The sequence below is a fragment of the Crocuta crocuta genome, unplaced genomic scaffold, assembly GCF_008692635.1.
Source record: "Crocuta crocuta isolate KB4526 unplaced genomic scaffold, BGI_CrCroc_1.0 scaffold463, whole genome shotgun sequence".
Lineage (NCBI taxonomy): Eukaryota > Metazoa > Chordata > Mammalia > Carnivora > Hyaenidae > Crocuta > Crocuta crocuta.
Genome location: NW_027527929.1, coordinates 283,324 through 302,860, shown reverse-complemented (window position 1 = coordinate 302,860; position 19,537 = coordinate 283,324). Strand labels below are relative to the sequence as shown.

General features: G+C 48.8%; 1 protein-coding gene across 3 annotated transcripts in view; it reads left to right on the top strand.

Annotated features, from left to right (window-relative positions):
• CACNA1D (calcium voltage-gated channel subunit alpha1 D) overlaps window positions 1–19,537 on the top strand; it is a 311,617-nt gene that overhangs the window by 188,957 nt on the left and 103,123 nt on the right. For all 3 annotated transcript variants that reach the window (XM_077749464.1, XM_077749470.1, XM_077749467.1), the window contains exon 9: window positions 15,715–15,884. In XM_077749464.1, the coding sequence (XP_077605590.1) occupies window positions 15,715–15,884 (170 nt within the window). The remainder of the gene's footprint in view (window positions 1–15,714; window positions 15,885–19,537) is intronic.

The window sequence follows — 19,537 nt, the reverse complement described above, 5'->3', positions numbered from 1 at the left end:
CTGTATCTCAGAACAAAGCACTAGAATATTTATAGGAATACAGAATATCTCACACCCAACAAGATAGAACTTACAATGGCTGGCATTCAGTCAAAGGTTACTAGGCATGCAAAGAAGCAGAAAAACATGACCCATGATAAGATTTAATCAATCAGTTGAAACCAACCCAGGACTCACACAGATGCTAGAATTAACAAAAAGAACATTAAAAAGTCATTAGAACTGTATTCCATATGTTCAAAATGTTAAATAGAAACACGAAAGGTACAAAAATATATAACATTGAAAAAAATCAAGATCCTAAGAATAAATCCAATAAAGGGTGTACAAGACCTCTTCTACACAAAACTTTGCTGAAGGACTTTAAAGAAGACCTCAATAAATGGAGGGATATATGATCATGGTGGAAAAGCTCAAATTTATTAAGATGTCAGAAGACAGGTAGTATTAAGAGAAGTTTCTTTCCTTCATAAAGAGAAGAAAGGAAGAGAGGACAGGGCAGATGTAAGTTTGGTTTGATGGTGGGAAGCTGGGAATATTCTTGCCTAATTCCTAGTTTTCCTGAAGCAGAAAGCAAGCTCAACTGCAAGGGCAAGGGAGTAGCTGGTTGAGTTGGATGTTTGAAGAGCATGGAGAAGGCTCAGATGAGTCACTGTGGGGAGCTGAGAGGGACTGATAGGCTGTGTTGAGGTCTTATGTGAAGCTACTGCTGAGGGATCTGCATTGATGGCAGCCTGTCCCACCCACCTTCTCCAGCTAGGGGAGAAGGAGGTATTTGAGCTCATCTAGAGTTTGTTATCTGTGTATAGTAAAAAAGTGGGAGAGAGTTTAGGTTACTGTCAAGAACTTCACTGAATGGATCACTGATGGATCGTGAAATCTAAGTTAGATTAGGAGGAAAGGAGAGGCCTAATGGATGGGGAGCATATGGAAGGGTCAGTGGATTGGGCATTTCAGAAAGGTTAAAAAATGTCTTTTGTGGGAGCAAGGAAGGCAACTGTTAGGAGAGGAGGTTATGATCAGAAAGCAGGGACTTGTGATGAGGTTAGGGATTTGAGGTGTCACAGGGATTGGGTGGCAGAAGCAGCATGGAGGAGATGGCCTTTGGAGATTAATATGTCAAGGAATTGCAAAGCTAGGGGTTGGCAGAGTCAACCAAGGGTTACTGGGGTCCCCCAAGAGGATGGTAGAATAGAGAGGAAGGCTGGTAGTCAGGAGCTGAAGGCTTCAGTTCAGGAGTTTGGCAGAAGATAACTGCAAGGAAGGGGCGAAGGCCACGTGCCCACTGGTACTGTCCCCAAAGGGAAAGGGTTTTTTGTGTGATTGACTTTTATGGCAGAATGAAGGAGTATTGGTCTAAATGTTAAGAGGAACAGAAAAGCAAGCAACTCCACCTTGAGGAGGGATCTGGAAGGACTGTAACGGAAGCAAAACAGGAAACTCAAGGTTGCCCCAGGTTTCTATCTAAGCAATGAGGCCGGGGCTCCCTTTGAAGAGTCTGAGGGCACAGGAGCAGGAATTCCAGAGGGCACAGGGAAGGGTTGAAGAGTGAGGGAAGGCCGAGTCAGTGGCAAGGAGGTTCAGAGGAAGGTGGGGACAGCTGTGTCCTGGGTGATAGGGATTGGGCGTTGGACGTGTGCCTTGCGCTTTGGATAGGCTTTTGCTGGTGGTCATCAGCAGAGGCAGCAGAAGCTTGGTGGTGAGGTCTCCTGATGGGGGAAGGTTCTCGGCTGACGGAGACCCTGGTGCACTTGGTCTGGGGCCATATCAGCCCCTCTGGTCTGGGCTCAACCAGCCTGAGGTGTGTGCCAGAAGCTTCACTCTCTACAGAGACTCTCTCCGGAGAGCACGTGGAGTGCTAGGTGTTCCAGCGGTGTGGATGGTCCAGCCGAGGGTTGAGGTCTCGGTGCTGCCCGGCTGCAGTGGTTCCTTTGGCCAAGGAGATGACGGGTCGCTAATGTTACTGGTTCCCATGGGTCATCACGGTGGGGAGAGCACAGGTTCAGGGACCTGGCTGTCATCTTCGTTGCATGCTTCCTGCAGACGTGACTTTTGCCACTGAGCTTCTCTTCTGCATGTTGGGGTTTTCTCACTCAAGTTGGATGGCCTATCCACCCTGTCACTTCTCTTGCCGAGCCGTTCTAAGAGCCAAGGAGGGAAATGGATGGGAAGGGACCTGTAAACTGAACACACCTTCTCAAACGCGAGGTGTGCTCAGCATCCGCGAGACCTCAAGGAGACTGATTCTGTGTGTTTGAAAAGCTGCCTTATTTGCACTCTGAACGCTCACTTGCCGGCTCCTCTCTCCAGGGCGCTGTAGCTTTTCAGGACCGGAGTGGCACTTGAAGTGCTAACCTAATTTCTCTAAGTCTGATTATCGGAAGAGTCAGGTTTGGATTCAGGGATAAAATATTAATCTGTTCAGAACCAGATCATTCCCTTTAAATTCTGCTTTAAAATAAATCTTGGTCTAAGTTAAGTTCTCTGCTGGCACCTTTGGAGCTTCCAAGCATTTGCAGATTTTTGGCTTCTAAGTCTGGGAGGCTTTTGCTGTATCTGAAGGAGTCTTAATTCAGTGGGCGATGACACTGAGCCTGCCCAGAGGTGTGCTATTCCCAGAGCCCCACCTGACCTTGAATCCTTTGCCATTCCTGATGAGCTGGCTTACAGGGACATAACCCAGGAACTCCAGGGTCCAGCATGGAGGCCAACTGTATGCCTTTCCTGTCCTACCATCAGTCACGTGCATGTTAGCATCTGCTCTGTACATAGCAGTGTGCCCAAGGCATATAACAAATGGCTGGAACGTCAGAAAGGGCTCTCTTGAGGAAGCCAGGCTCAAGGTGGTCATTTGTAAGGAAGGACCTTGAAGGAAGGACATTTGTAAGGATATAAAGAAAGAAGGGCACTTTCCAGATCCCAGCAAGTGGCAAGGAAAGCAGGGCCAGATGCACACGTGTGTCAAGAGCCAGGGAGGCAGCCAGGGTGCCCTGTGCTGGCTCGTGTGCAGCGAGACAGAGAATGGGTACAGAGCTGGGAAAACCCAATGAGGGAGGCGGGGTTTTCTCTTTAACTTACAGGAGTTGTTGCGGTGTTTGAAACAAGATGATGGAGTGGAACCAGACCTGGAGGGCAAAGCTGGGACCCTGCAGGGTGGCATGGAGTGAAGAGAGTCCTGGATGATGGGGGGCTCTGACTGGGAGGTAGGTGTGAGGTGATAGGCAGGGTGTGGTAGTGAGACAAACAGGAAGGGCTTGATGCAGAAGGAGGTTGTGGGGCCTCTGAGATGGGAAGGAAGGATCTGTGGCTTTGGCTGGAGATTGACTGTGAGAGAGAGCTTTTCTTTATTCCTTGTAATTGTTAATAGAGCCACTAAAACAGGTGCCAAGCACTGGGCTAGGTGCTTTATCTAGTTTATTTCTTTTTTTAATGTTTATTTATTCTGAGAGAGAGTGTGAGCATGAGCAGGGGAGGGGTAGAGAGAGAGGGAGAGAGAATCCTAAGCATCTCTGTGCTGTTAGCATAGAGCCCGACACAGGGCTCGGACTCATGAACCATGAGATCGTGACCTGAACCAAAATCAAGAGCCAGACGCTCAACTGACTGAGCCATCCAGGTGCCCCTTTATAGTTTATTTCATTCAATCTTCTCTAGTACTTTAGTGAAGTGCTTTTGCTTCAGTTTTACAGATGAGGAAAGCACGCTCAAAGAGGTCTTACTTTTCTGAAAGTCACACAGCTAGTAAGTAAGGAATCCTGGTAAGCTGGGAATTAAGCCTCCAGCTACTTGTCTCCAGAGCCCAGGCTGCTTTCCCGACCAGTTGGATGCTCCTTCTGTGTCCGGTGAGGGGCACCGTGGGATCCTGTCTACCCAGAAGGGGCCTGTGCTGGTATATCCTGAGTGGCTCCGTGTTCTGTCAATATCTTTCTCTCCCCCACGTTAATTACCCAAAGCAAAGTGGAAGAGTGGACGATGGAGGCTTCAGATAAATTGTTTGGTTGTTTTTTTTTTTTTTTCTTGACAGTGCTTGTGAACAAGGCTCATTCTAGCTCAAGTGGTCCTTTTGGATCCTTTACTGGGGATGGATCTCTCCGAATCCTCGAGTGTCCCTTATAACAGGATGTTCATTCCCTTGTTCTCAACCAAGTGTGATGGTCCACAGAGGGCACTTCCCGCCCATCCTGCCCTCCCGCAAGGAACCCCTCTGGGAGGGAGAGCTTCCCAGTCCTCTGTGTGCTATCACCAGCCAGTTTCAGTGGGTTGAATGGGGCTGAAATTCGTACAGGTCTTGCTGTGAGGACCTCCCAACAGATGGGTTTCGTTCCCGCTTGTTTCCCGGGCCAGTGTTGCCTACCTGTGGCCAGACCCTACCAGCACACAGGCAGACACAGCCATCATGCCGCTTCAGGCGGTAAAGCCAGGCCCTTAACACAGCAAACAGTATCGGTGTATGAGTAGGACGTGCCCGGGGGTTGCAGGTACCTGCAGACATGTTCGTTTTTTAGTGCTTCTGCCACCCTCCTGAGTCAGACTTCAGGTACACATTTTCCTTATTTTTCTTTAAAAGCTGGAATCTGACAAGTCTAGCAAGAAGTTTCTCAAGTGACTTGTTAAGTGGCAGTATTTGAAGTGTGTCATGGAAGATACGAGTCGGCTTGGCTCATCTGATTGAATGATGTATTTCGTTCAGAGAAAGTGATAAGAGATGAGAGAGCCCATGCTTTTGAAGAATGCCTCCTAACACACGCTCTCTGCAAAACAGATGGAAACAAGAAATCTGTAACTTTTAGCATGCAACCGACATGGGGAATTATCTGCCGGAAGCACTGGAATGTCTTTGGTAGCCATGGAAACTAACTCTTCAAAGAGGGAGCAGCTCCTCTGCCCTCCGACAAGGAGATGCAGTGAAAAAAAAAAAAAAAAAAAAAAAAAAAAAAAAGAAAGAAAGTGTATTTCATTCTAAGGTGCCGGATACACTTTATTTCCCTGGAGGACTTTTTAAGCCTTCACGAGACTCTGACTTTGTTCATTCCTGTTTGTTTTTTAACGAGTACAATTTTAGGTGATAGAATGTTACATGGGCATTTGTGACCAGACACATCCAATGCAGAGCCCACAATCCATGCCTTTGACGTGATCGTTATTAATGTAAGACCTGAACCTATAAAACTGTGTGTTAAAATTTAGCCTCTTCCTACTGAGCAGTGGCCACTGTTCTTGACAAGGAATTGATATACAGGGATGAGAAAGACACGACTCCTCCTTCACAGGGTTTATGGTCTAGTGTGTAAAAGAAAATATCAAATAATAATTGCAGTGCTGTGAAATAGGTTCTACATAAGTGAGCCTCTTATCCAGGAGACTCTAAAGACATTAGAAAAATGTCCTCCCAGGCTGACCCAGCTGAGTGGGGAAGAGCAGTCAAGGTTAACGTGGGGAACAGCATACACACAGCTGTAAGACCTCTGTGCCTTGGAGGAAAGGAGTGAATTTCAGGATGGCTGGAGCACAGAGTTTAAGGAACAGAGTTTAGAGAGGGCCAGGAGAGAGAAAAACCCAGACAGATCATGCATTAGTTCATTCCCTCCGTGTCCCTGTTCCTCTTATGCAGGTTCAGTGCCATATGTACCCAGTCCCTGAGGTTTGGTGTGTTGCAGGCCTGCCCAGCTGCTGTTCACAGCAGATAACCTTGTCATTAAAAGCTAAGGGGGAAAAAGTTTGGAAATGCCTGCTTTGAAAATGGTTCATCTTCTCCAGCGAGGGAAAATTTTCTGTTTAAAGCATTTTTGTAGACTTTTATGTCAATAAAAGCAGTCAAGGACATGAAAAGGGGGAATTGGTTTGAGAAAAAAATCTCTTAAGATACCCAAACCTTTATGAACAGAAAAATTAGGAGGCACTGACTCCCTTTGCAGAAAGAGTCACTGTGGGGATTATTTTAGGAACAAGTTCCCAAAGAATGGTCATAATGTGGTTTGAAGGAAGTGTGACTGTTAAAATACTTTCCTCCAACATATACTCTGTGTAAACAAAATTCCTCCATTTTCTCTTGTCCCTCTTGCCAGCCTGTGGGTCCCCCCGCCCCCCCACGCCCTTGGAGGCTGATGCCTCACTTACCATTGAAGGATGCTGTCGCAGCTTAGCTCCCCTCCCCCACATCCCCGTGTCCTCTGCAAACCAGCAGGTCTTAAGGATGGGGTGCTGCGGTCCCAAGGCCCACCTCTGGCTTTCTGGCCACTCCTCTCATACAAAGAGAGCCTCCTTAGGCTAAACTGGGGCCTTTTGTGTTGAGGGAAACTGGAACAAAACCAATGAGTTAGATGAACTTTGAACCTGAATCCCTGCCACTCATTTAAATTTTATGGTGAAGCATCACACATTGTTGATTTCGTTTTAACGTAACACCTCATTTCCTTGAACAGAAACTGAATTTACATGCTTTCCAAAGAATTAGATTTAAACATAAAAATATTTTTTGAGCCAAACTGCTTTTTCATTCTGTTTCATTTCCTTTGTATCTTTGTAGGGGAAATAATTTAGGTCTAAGGATAACTGGCCTCCACTGATAAAAACCAGTGGCTCCCTTCTTCAGCTCCCCCTGCTCTGCCTTTTTAAGAATGCTGTTCGTGTGTATCTGTGAATTTCCAAGTCTTTCTCTTTTCACTGGAAATCTGAGTCCCAGTGGCTCTATTGGCTTTGTTCACTGAAGGTTTTTACACTTGTTTGTGCTTGTTCTCTCTCTTTCTGTGTGTCACAAATTTTAAAGTGTTTATCTAAATTTTATTTGTGTGGGTCTGGTTAAAACAAATAGCATTACAACCGAAGAAAAAACCCTATCTCTAAATCAACATGATTTCCAGTGGCCCATTTATTTTATGGGGCATTTGAGAAATATAACAAATTCCAGAGCAAATGTGCGGTGGCCATCACGTGTGACCTGAGCTGCCATTTGAATGCAGTGGCTTGCTTCAGGCTAAGTGCTCCCTCCCTGGTGGGGTTGATTGAGCCAGGCCTCCCAGAGCGCAGGATGTCAGGGCCTGTAAATCCTGGCAATGTCAGGGTTTGGGGAGCTGTCTGCAGTGTGGGGCATCTGTATAGGGGCATCCCATCTTGGGATGGGAGGTGCTGGCTGGCAGATTGTCGCCCTGGAGCAGAGCTTCCTGGGGAGTGAGGGACAACATGTGGGGGGACGTGTACTATCATCTTTGCTAAGCCTGAGTTGGGGATCTGGAGGAAAATCAGAATGCGGGCGGTAAGTGGTAAGTCTTGACCCACCCCTTCTGATCCTGACCAGTGAGTGTCCAGTGGACACAACTCCTAAGCCAGACAGCAGAGGGATCAGGAAACCTGTGGAAAGAGCAATTAGTTTGGAGCCTGGTTGGCCTATTTACTGAGCATACAATGCAGGGTCAGTAACGCTACCTTACTGAACTTCAACTTTGGCTTTTGTGAGATGGGAGTGGCAGCCCTTCTCCCACACCGAGGAGTGAGGAGCTGTGGGACAGCATTTAAAGACACTTTGAGGACCTCAGATAGAAATCCATATGCATAAGAGGTTTGCTTCTGTTATTACTACAAAGGGGCCATGACCTGGACAGACTGTCCTGAAGGAAACTGAGGCAATACCTCCAGCTGTGAAGGCTCAGATTATTGGCTGCCAGGTGGGACCCGGGGCCGGTGCAGTTACGGGTACAGGACTGTGGACTCAGGCTGTGCCTGTCTCAGAGCCTTCCACTTGTTCTTTTCGATTTCTCTCTCCCTCCTGCAGGGCTTTGCTGGGGCCCACGTGAGTGTCCTTGAGGGGGCGGGGGCGGGCTGCACCGTCACTCTGCAGCCAGAACCCCTCCGGCCCCTTGCTTCTGACTCCCTCAGCCCTCAGGCTTCTTGGTACCGATGCCAACAGACTTGTTGGCTGCCAGGACTGAGGGAGGGCAGCGGGCTGCTGCCCTGGGAGGAGAGCCGAAAGTGAGGAAGGGATCATTTCTCAGCACTGAGGGGCCCTGCTTTCCCTTTGAGCCATGGAGGAGGCCAGGAGGGTCCAGCCTCAGCCGTGGCTGGACACAGTACAGGGCGGTGTGTTGCAAGTGCTGGCCTGAGTGAGAAGAGGGGTTGGGAAGACACAGCGGCAGGATCCGTACCACATGCTGGACTCCAGCTTTCCCGCTTTGCTGCTAGTCCCCTACCGAAGTCCGCATCTCCACGCACCCCTTCCAGAAGCTGCTGCTTCCCACGCTACACTTTGCATCTTCGGAACCCTTGGACTGTTAGAGGTTTCCGCCTTATATTGCACTGAAATCACCCTTCTTCCACTTCCCTGGAGCACGTAGGGGGCCTGCTTCCTCTGTTCCAAGGCAGCCTTCTGGAGACCGAGGACCGGGAATGGGGCTCTTCGGTGGTGTCTCCTCTCTACCGTCCTGTTCCTCTTTTCTCTGCCCCCTGCCCACCTGCCTTTGTTTCCTGAACACATGGGCATGGAATGTTTACACGGCAGGGAGTGGGGGCATCATCTGGCCCTAGCGGAGATGGTTAGTAGAGAAGCTGACACTGAGTGGGACAGACCCAGGGCACCAGCATGAGGGAGTGGAGGGAAGACGACCACAGTGTGGGGATGGTTGGGGGCCAGCAATGATAGCCCTCACGGGTGCTTTTCCAAACGGTCTATGAAAGTTGGGAATTTTATCAGAACATGTTACTTTTGACTCACATTGTTATTGCTACCCCATCACTCAGTGCTTACTGAATTCCTCCGGCCTCAGCACCATTGTCTTGACTTGATCTCATCTTTACATAGAACTCCTATAAAACAAAGCTGATAAGGACCCTTCTCCTATCAGACTTCTGCTGGCTCCCCTTTGCTTTCAGGGAAGTAATCCTAATCCTCCCCAAATAGTTTTGGATTTAAGGGCCCTCCCAGTCTGACCCTAAGCTGTTTCTTGGTCCTTATCCCCTTCATATTGCTACCCTTTTCTTTCTCTGCCTCCCATGTGGCCCATGTGGAGGTCCTTGGGAGGGTCAATTCAGGAGCCAGGTGGGCTTCTCTGACCAACCTGAGCCTCTGTTTCCTCAGTTTCTGTGTAATGAGGGTAATAACAGCGCCGCCATCACCACTGACCCTCTGCAGTGAGGATGGGGGTAAGGCATTGGGCTGGGCTCTGCCAGGGGTAGCTCGTTGAGGAGGCCAGCTGGGATTGGACACACACATACCTCCATGTGTTGGTGCTCACTGAGTAGAGTGCTCTGGTGACTCAGAGAAGGGAAGAACTCTTTGAATGGGTAGCCAGGTAGAGCTGGGTCTTGATAGGTAAGCTGGAATTCAAAGATGGGAAAAGGCTTCTAAGGTGGTAGATGGAGTTCTGTGGACAGAGCCTCAGAGGGTTGAGGAATTGAGAAGAAGGTAGGCAAAATACAAGATGTGTGTTTATAAGGTGGGGAAATGGAGCTGGAATAGCCTATGGAAAAAGGCTCAAAGGCACCAAGTGCCAGGCTAAGGCGTTTGACCTTGGAGTGTTGAGGGCAGTGTTGAGGAGCCCTGAGGCTTTCTGAGCAGGACAACATCAGAATGAAGCCAAGGTCTGCAGTGCTATCCTACAGTCAAGGGGGCGTGGGGCGGAGGTAAACCCTCATGAAACATTCTGACTACAACTCTTTCCAGCGGTGTTGGTGGGTGAGGTGTGTGCAGATTGTCCAGCATAAGACACTTGCTGGTCATGGTGTCCACCTGGCAGGGAGATTCCTCACTGAGAAGTTGTTCCTTACAAAGGACATAGACCTGGAGGGAAGATTCTCCAGCAATGTGGAGACAGAACATCCACCCCATGAGACCTGTAAATGATAAGGGAAAATGGCAGGCTGATGGCGAGAGCTGCTGCAGATGGTATGTCTGGGGTTGAACACACTCATTTCATGCTTCTGGGAGATCCCAGGAATAAGGGGCTTTCTATCCGGATGTACTGTGGCCTCTTAAGGAGTAGGGCTCATTTTGTGTGCTTTGTGCCTGCATGACTGCTGGAAGGGGAACATCATGAAAGAGAGACGTGGAAAGGAAAACATAAGAAATGTACAACATTGTCCATTCCTGAAGGATCTTACAATCTAGCTGGTAAGCAGAAATGAATATATAACATAATTTGCATTTGGTTACTATGGCTACATTTTTCCAAACACTTGAAAATTTTTTCTCTTTGGAAGTGATATCAAACTACAGAAAAGTTACAAGAATAACATAATGAACAGTCCATGTACCCTTCACTTGATGCTTATTAATATTTTATCTCATTTGCTTTTGCCTTTTTTTACACTTTTAAAAAATTTGAGCATAGTTGACACACAATGTTACATTAGTTTCAAGTGTACAGCATAGTAATTTGACAAGTTTATACATTATGCTGTACTCGCCCCAAGTGTAGCTACCATCTGTCACCATACATGCTGGTACGGTATCATTGACTATATTTCCTATGCTGTGCCTTATATTCCTGTGACTTATTCATTCCATAACTAGAAGCCTGTACCTCCTGCTGCCCTTCACGCATATTGCCCATCCCCCTTTTTCCTATCCTCTATCAACCATCAGTTCATTTGTTTCATCATTTTATCTGTCTATCAGAAGTGTGGACTGATTTATTTTTAATTATACTTTGTTCCTTACTACATGGCAATGAGAAAGAATGAAATCTGGCTATTTGTAACAATGTGGATGGAACTTGAGGGTGTTATGCTGAGCGAAATAAGTCAGGCAGAGAAGGATGGCTACCATATGTTTGCACGTATAGGTGGATTAGGAGGAACTTATCAGAGGACCATGGGGGAGAAGAAGGGGAAAAATAGTGGGGGAGTGGGAGGGAGGCAAACCATGAGAGAGTCTTGAATGCTGAGAACAAACTGAGGGCTGATGGGTATGAGAGAGAGGGGAAGGGGGGTGATGGACATGGAGGAGGGCACTTGTGGGGATGAGCACTGGGTGTTACATGGAAACCAGCTTGACAATAAACTATTTAGGAAAAAAGTACATTAAAATTCCAAAAAAAATATATTTTATTCTTACGTCATCATTTTCTATCCTAGATTCAGCCGGTGAGAGATCCTTTCTGGCTCCTGTGCCCTTATCATGTTTTTGTTTTGCCTTTAATTTAAATTTTTTAAGCACTTCCTTATTTAGGGTACCTACTCCACCCTAGCCCTGGAATTAGCCACTTTACCAAAGACTCTTGGTTTCTTTTAATAGAAATGGTATTAGAGACCAAAGTCTGGGTGCCACATGTACTCATAACTACTGGGCTGCCTTTGTTTCCATATCCTGTCAACAGAGCTAGGAATTATATGCATTTACATATATATGGGTACATATATATGTATGTATACACATATATATACATATTTACATTTATACATATATATCTTCTAGAAATCATGAATTCACATCGACACCTCTAATTCCAGTCCATCCCCAGAGGATTCTTTGTAGTCTTCCTTTCTTCCATACTTCTGTGTTCCTCCTTCCACAGTAAGAACCCTGGCTCCCAACAACACGGACACATTTACTCACTTGTTAAGTCCTGTAATACATCTGAAGTGATTTCAGCATTGTTTTGTCCATGCGCTACAAAACACAAAACTCCTGCAAAGAGTTTAGCATTTACTTGCAGTTTTTCCCTTACTCAGTCCTGTCCAAGGCTGAGAGCATACAGTCCAGGAATCCTAAGATACCTGAGCTAGTTTTGTCTTTCTCTTCATTGTGGTTGTGGTATTTGTTTGAAATACAATCAGATTCATTTCTCTCAATTCACTTCCACTTTAGGGTTATTTCCCCTTGATGCCATCCTTGTTGATTTAATTAAAAATTGCGATGTGTAGAACACTGACGTGGTTCCAAAAGTGAAAACTGTAGAGGAAGGTATACTTAACAGTATCCCTCCTACTTTGTCCCCTCCCTTCTGTTTGTCCCATTCCGCAGTTTTTGCTTTATCCTTTGGATACACCCTGAAGCAATATGCATGTTTTCCTATTTCCCCCTTTTTTCTTTTTTTTAAAATTTTTAATAGTTTATTTATTTTTGAGACAGAGAGACAGAACATGAGTGGGGGAGGGGCAGAGAGAGAGGGAGACACAGAATCCAAAACAGGCTCCAGGCTCTGAGCGCTCAGCACAGAGCCCGACGCGGGGCTCGAACCCATGAACCACGAGATCATGACGTGAGCCGAAGTCAGACACTCAACCGACCGAGCCACCCAGGTGCCCCCCCCCCCCACACTTTTCATACATAAAAGGTAAAATACCAGGTACCTTTTTGTTGAAGCCTTTCTTATATCTTTTTTTTTTCTTTTGGTCAAACGTACCACAAATAGAATTCTGATTTGGAACAAGTAGGCTCATGTCACATGTTGAGCTGTTAGATTTCTAGGGACCTGTAAGAAGTCCGATGGTTTGGGGGCACCTGGATGGCTTAGACAATTAAGCATCTGATTTTGGCTCAGGTCATGATCTCACAGTTCAGTTCGTGAGTTCATGCCCCGTGTCAGGCTCTGCACTGATAGCTAAAAACCTGGAGCCTGCTTTGGATTCTGTGTCTCCCTCTCTCTCTGCCTCTCCCCCATGTCCACTCTCACTCTTTCTCAAAAATAAACATTAAAAAAAAGATGGTTTCTACCAATAGCTTTGTTAAATCAACTTTTGTTGTAGTGATTATTACTTAGTCCCTTAGTAATGGCTTCTAAAATGACAAATTCTCATGCAAAATGGAAAACTTTTTTTCTTCATCCACTGAGCCTGATACAAGTTTCGGTAGACTTGGGTGGGAATTTTCTAGAATGGAAGAATTGTTGACATGGAATGGGTTATTTTCAACCGAGCAGAGAGGGGTACGGGATTGATGAGGCACTGGCTGGCCCATTGGGGTTACTCTGAGCCTAGGATTTCATATGTCCTTCTCTGCTTCTCTCAGTTTTGCTGGGATCATGAAGTTTAGAGTCCACTCAGAGCTGTTTGCAGTTTTCCTTCCTTTGGTATTTGAGAAAGCTCCTCTGATTGCCCTTTTAATGCCCAGATTCAGCAGCTAAATATTACATCTTTGAACTTCACATTTGCCCAGTGCTTTGTGATTTCCACAGTATTGTCTTAATCTCCGTGAAATAATAGAACAAGTATTATGTCTTTGTTACAGCTGAGGAAACCCAAGCTCAAAAGAGATGACAGAGTTGAGACTAGAACCCTGGTCTTCAGACTGAGAGCCCAGTGTGGTCTAGGTCCATCACAAAGACCACTCCCCACACACACACCGCTCTTCCTCCAGCCTGTCTCAGAGCCCACAGCAGGAGATTTATGCTTGCAAATCTCAGTTCTGTCCAAATCAGCAAATGTTGCGTGTCTGTTGAGTACTGGACCATTCAGAACTGTCTAAAATCTGTTCAGAGGGTTTACATCAACAGCTTTATTACCTGAACTTGTGTAATAGTGACTATTATTTAAAATAAATGGGCCATAAGCCTGGCAATGGTTTTATTCTCAGAAATCTTACTCATAGTAGGATTTTATCTATGCATGTGTTCCTGTGTGTCAACAATCAAGAATGTGCAGTGATCGAGCTTGTTAGAGAGGGTTTTTTTGTGCTTACTTCGGCAGCACATATACTAGACTGGGGTTTTTTTTGTATTTCTAATGCAAAAAAAAATTTTCTTAATATGATATTAAAGCAAAATCCTCTTTTATAAAGCCCTTAAATTTTTCAGGTAACTCTTTTACTATCTTTGTAATCTTTTTCAAGAACTCAGATAGGATATGACTCTAGGAATAAGAATAGCCTGTTTGTGTTATAACCGTGTAAATTTCATACTTCAAGTTCAGAATCAAAACACAAAGATTTGTGCTTAGATACTTTTGGCAAACAATAGAAACGAGGCCCACATGGTTGTGTTGTACAGTGTATTTAAGGAAAGGATGGCATGATGTATTTCCATGTTGACACGTGAGCCTCCATGGCCTCCACTTCATTCTACAGGGATGGACATTATGGATTGGGTGTGACTTTTTCAATATTCATATTAATTTGGTGAACCTCCCCAGAACTGAATTATGCATGTACTGTATCTCAGGAAGCCTGGAAGGCCTAGAAACCCCAAATTGTTCTGAAGGTATGGTTTGCATGAACAGCAAGACGCTGCCTATGGTGGCTCTTCCTACATGAGACAGGAAGGGATTCTCCCTTGCAGGAAAGGCCCCTCGGAGAAGAGTGCAGAAAACATCTCTGAGTCTTAATCAGCTTTGGTTCACCCTGCAAACCCCCTGAAGTCAGCTCTTCTGCAGGTTGGGCCCAGGATACACCATAGCCCTGCCCCCTCCTCATTTTTTAGAGGGGGAAGGTGGGGTGGATCAGTCATAACAGCCAAGGACAGGTTCTGGGGCATTTGGAAGGTGAGTGATTGGGGAGCAATGAGGGTCATCCTTTTATTTACTAGGCACAGGGTGGCACCTGGGTAAGGATTCCAGCTTTTAACTTGAAGCATCAGCATCCCTGAGCGTTCAAGTACCTGTTCAGCCCTTCCACAGCCCAGGGTGGAGGAGGAGAGAGAAGAGGGGTTGGCTTTATGAAGGCAGGTCATTTCCCCCCTTTGTCGGTTGGGTTGGGGTGAAGAGGTCCCTGACCGGGACGTGTGTGGGCTTCGGGCCGGCAGGACGGCAGATGGAAGGCGGATGTAACCTCCATCAGAATCAAGGGCCATGTGCGCAGAAGCTGTGCTAAATCTCATCCGCTTTTTTAGCAGCTTTTTAATCGTGCTTGCAAAATCCGTAACTTGTGTAACTTGGCTCCTGTAAGCATTCGCGGTTGGAAATGCAGATGGTTCCTTGTACATGAAAATTGGGTAATCATCCACCTGACTCCCAGGCATGCCTGAGCACACGTGGGATTCTATATGTATGTGTAGATGTAGGATTGCAGACGCGAAAGGTGGAGTAAACAACGAGCAGTTGGGGACATTTACACGTCTGCCAAAGCCTTTCCAGGGCAGGTGTTTCCATAAATGGGCAACAAATTGTGCTGCCTCTTCAGCCCCTGCATGGAAGACTTTTGGGGAAAGATCATGGCAAGAAGTGAGGGTTACGAGCACTGGTGCTCTGTGTCCTGTGTGGGAAGGGAGGACGGGGCCATGAGGTGGGTCTACCTCGGCCCTGCCCAGGGCTCTGGCTGGGACCCACGGGTGCTGCTCTGGGCACCGGCTCCCCCTCCTAGCTCTTAGTTTGGAATGCTCCCTTTGGCTGAAAGTATTGAAGAAGCCCTCAACTTGGTGTGTGCCCTCTTTGACCACAGCTTAGCCCTGCCAGGTCCTTTCTCTTTGAAGTGTGACGCCAGCTGTCCATTGGCATCTGGGGACGCTCTGGGAGAGGTGGGAAACTCTGAGTTCAGGCTAATGGCAGGGGGGGGTCAGGAGACCCTCCATGACAGCACATGGTGATTTTGGCCTGGGCTCCTTGGGATCATTCATCTTCTGAGACAGCTTATGTGTGTTGATGTGGTCTCTGCAGCTCTGACACCACAGTCTTGCTTAGGAAGACACTGTCCTATGTCCTGTCCACATGTGTGGCCTTTCTTGCTGTGCTTGTGTGACTGTTACTCAGTGCTGTGTGTCCTGCCACAAGCCTGTTGTGCAGCAGGACAGATGGCGCACGGTGCAGGTCCCTGGGGACGTCCTGACACGTGCTTCTTCTTTCTGCCTCCCTCAGAGAATTCTCAAAGGAAAGGGAGAAGGCTAAAGCCCGGGGAGATTTCCAGAAGCTCCGGGAGAAGCAGCAGCTAGAGGAGGATCTAAAGGGCTACTTGGACTGGATCACCCAAGCAGAGGACATCGATCCTGAGAACGAGGAAGAAGGAGGAGAAGAAAGCAAACGCAACAGTATGTAGCACCTTCCTCCTCCTGACCCGAGAGAGCTCGTGTGTGATTCAGACGCCTGCTGTCCAGAGAGATGCCTGTCCCCCTGACCCGGCCTATGGTCACATGGCACCCTGTCCACTGCCCGTCAGAGAGGACCGGTGTGCTTACACCGCCTCTGAGAATCTGCCGGAGGTTCAGGTTTTAGATTTGTACGTGGCCATGTGGTTTCAAGGTGGAGGAGGGTCGGCCACACTCACCCACTGGGAACCAGGAAGTGAGTGGTTCTGTGTGGGCAGCAGCCATGGGAAGACACATGCTGACCCTGCAGCACAGGAAACAAAGCTGTGGCTGCTTCCTTCCCTTCAGAGTGAGTCGTGTTCCTGGACAAGAAGTTGAAAGGCAGGGTCCCTCTCCAGCCTCGTGTGGCCTGAAGCGGCTCCTACCTGCGCTCTATAGGGGTGGGGCGGGGGGCAGACACTCAGCCTGTCAGGGGCTGGGAAGAGAGCAGCTGACCGGTCTGGGCAGCGTTAGGAGACCTGAGAGTCAGCATGGCTTCTTGGAGCCCACTCGCCTGGTCGTCCGCCCTGGCACCAGGCACCACAGGCGCTTTCTGCAGCCCGAAGGCCCGACACCTAGCAGAGCCCGGTGTTAATTGCCACTGTCACCCAAGGTGTCTCTTTCACCACCTGCTTTCCCCACGGATGTGCCTTTACTCTTCCTGGGCCATCTGGGCCTCAGGTAGAAACAGAGATTGACATTCAGCAGTGGACTTGACTGAGATGCTTGGGCTTTCTTTGAAATCTAGAATAGTTGAGCATAAAGACCAAGAATGTCTCAAAGGTGTGTGTCCCTCAGGAAGCCTGGGAACCAAGGTGGGCCCCACCTCACAGAAGGAGATGGCTGAGCGAGCCCGCTTGGGCAGGGCCCCTGAGACGGCGTGCAGTCGCGCCTTCGCTCAGTAAGGCGGGTGCTGGTTGCAGAGGGTGGGGGGCGCGGGGGGCGCCAGCGGTTTGCTGCTTCTGGGGAAGGGCAGGCCTGTGCTCGCCAAGATGCAGCACGAAGGGCCAGAGATGCAGGTTGCAAGGGGTGGTGGGCTGTGTGCAGGGTGCTAAGGGGGGCGATGGCTGGCTGCAGGGTTCCAGCACAGAGCTGTGAGGCGTCGGCCCTGAGCCTGGAAGGATGGGCAGGTCTGAGGTCAGTCAGTCTCTCAGGAGAGACATCCTGAGCCACGGCAGAGGTAGGAGGAGGACGCTGAGGTTGTCTGTTCCTTTGGCTGGAGCACAGAGGGTATGCAGGTTCGGGGAGACGAGGCGGGGGGGGTTGGGGAGCGGAGGCCAATATGTGCTGCCTCTGTGCATGTGGAGGCTGAGTGGCCCATGTTTGACTGAGATGGCCTTTGGCTGCTTCTAGCCAGAGGCTCTGGGTCTGTATTTCCATGGGGAGTGAGGCTTTCCTCTTCTCACAGCTGCAGATGATGGACTTAGCCCTATGTGCTCCTGTGGGGCCTGTGCGGTGCAGGCCCCTCCCCACGCCTCCCCGCTGCTTCCCAGCGTCACTGGTGCTGTTCCCTCGAGGAAGAGGCTAGGGACTCAGTGGCTGAGCGTGAGGAAGCTGCCGGAGGATTCCTAGAGCTGACTTTGTGTGCTGACTCTGAAAGTGGAATTCTTAAGGGAACATTCATTCCAGTTCCAAACTTGGTGCTGTCCTTTAGGTGACTGGGTGCAAGAAGGATGTCTGTGTGTCTTTAAGGCACATGAGCCTGAACTGCGTGGTCTTCTTGCAGCCTCTGCATCTGCCGTGTGCAGCATGGGGGATGCCTGCCTCACATTTCCCTCTTCCTTTCCAGACCACAGCTTTGGTGCTGGCCTGGGAAGGTCTGCCAGCCTTGCCCTCCCTGTCCTGATGTGGCATGCTGTGTGTGCACCAGCACAAGTATTGTCCCTTCTCCTGAGTTTAGAACCTCCTTAGCCAGTTTAGTTGTGCCCGGTGGGGAGCCGTGTGAGCCTTTTAGGGTGGTGTCTCGTCATCTCTTCATTGCCCCGGCTTTAGAAATAGACAGGGGCCCCTGTCAGCACTGCTAGCGGCAGCTGTGGTGGGACCGTGCTTGTGGCCTGGGGCTTGAGGGGTGGGCATTTTCACCAGACTCGAGGCTGTGGCTTCTGCTAGTCCTGAGAGCTCACTCTGTCTTAGCCCAGTCCTTCCTGTGTCCTGGCACCGTGTGTAAAGGACCGGGCCACATGATGACAAAATCAGTGCCTCTGCCTTTGGAAACCCAGCTGAGGAAGGAAGACAGAGAGGCAGTGCCTTGACTTAAATGGAACGGACAAGCTGGCACTGTGATCCGGGGCCAGCAGTCTTCCGTGGGAGCCCCAAAAGGCACAGCGAAGCAGCCCCGGAGGAATGCAAGGGAGGCTCCCTAGAAGAGGTGGCATTCCTCCTGAGCTCAAGGGAGGAGCAGCCTGTGGCTTCAAAAAGTGAGGGGCAGGGGGGTACTTCTTACGTCAGGGAAATGACACAAATAAGGTACAGATGGCTATAAATGGTCCATACCGTTGTGTACTGCTTAGTAGTATGATCAAGGAAAAACCCAGCCCCCCTTTAATGGTGGTAGATCTTCAGAGTCCACTTTGTAACCAGGACTCCCAACTGCACAAAGCTGCCCTGTGTCTCTGGAATGTCAGCTCTCTGGTTTCTGCCGTGCACAGGGCCATGTGACTCAGCCCGGGTAACCAGCCTGACCGTGGAGGCAGAAGAGCACATGCTTCTGTGGGGGGACTGTACCAGGTGCCGGGGTGTCCTGTGGGGTGAGGCTCTGATTTCTCGAGTCACCAGATGCCCAGAACCTTGATGATTAGGGTCTGAAATAAAGACAGGGGTGCCTGGGTAGCTTAGTCAATTGAACATCCGACTTCAGTTCAGGTCATGATCTCACGGTTTGTGAGGTTGAGCCCCACGTCATGACTCTGTGCTGACAGCAGAGCCTGGAGCCTGCTTTGGATTCTGTGTCTCCCTCCCTCTCTGCCCTCCCCTGCTCTCTCTCTCTGTCTCTCTCTTTCTCAAAAATAAATAAACATTAAAAAAAGACATAAATCCCAGGCTGTGGGAACCATGTAGGGATTTAACTGACTTAGGACAAGAGCCCCAGGCCTCCTCCCAACACGGAAGTGGGCCTCCCTGAATGCATTCCCGGCAGCCCGGAACTGTTGGAGAAGGAGAGCTGCTGGGGTTTCCCTGGGACTCCCCGTGGTGGCTGTCCACTTTCTTCTCGTTACAGGCACAAACCACAGGGGAGAGGGGTTTCCACGAGGCCTGCACTGACCCCCTCACCAGCCGACAATGCCTGGTTTACCACCTGTGCACGCCAGGTCCGGTCTCTGTCACCTGTGGCAGACAGTGCAGGTGGGCACTGCCGGTGCCAGCGTGCTCCCTGGGTGTGTAAGATCCATGGCCACGCACTTAACACCCCAGCCCTGCTCCTGCATTTTCTCTGGGAAAGGGGGTGGGACATTCTCTACAGATCCTTGCTTTATCCATACAGCCTTGGGATGCTTATGCCACTGTCTGCCCTTTTTTCAGCTGGGTCCTGGATGGGATTGGGGCAGGTTCCTTCCAGACATGGGGCAATTAAGTGACAGTGTGACAGGAAGCCCTTGCTAAGCCTCAGCATGTACAAG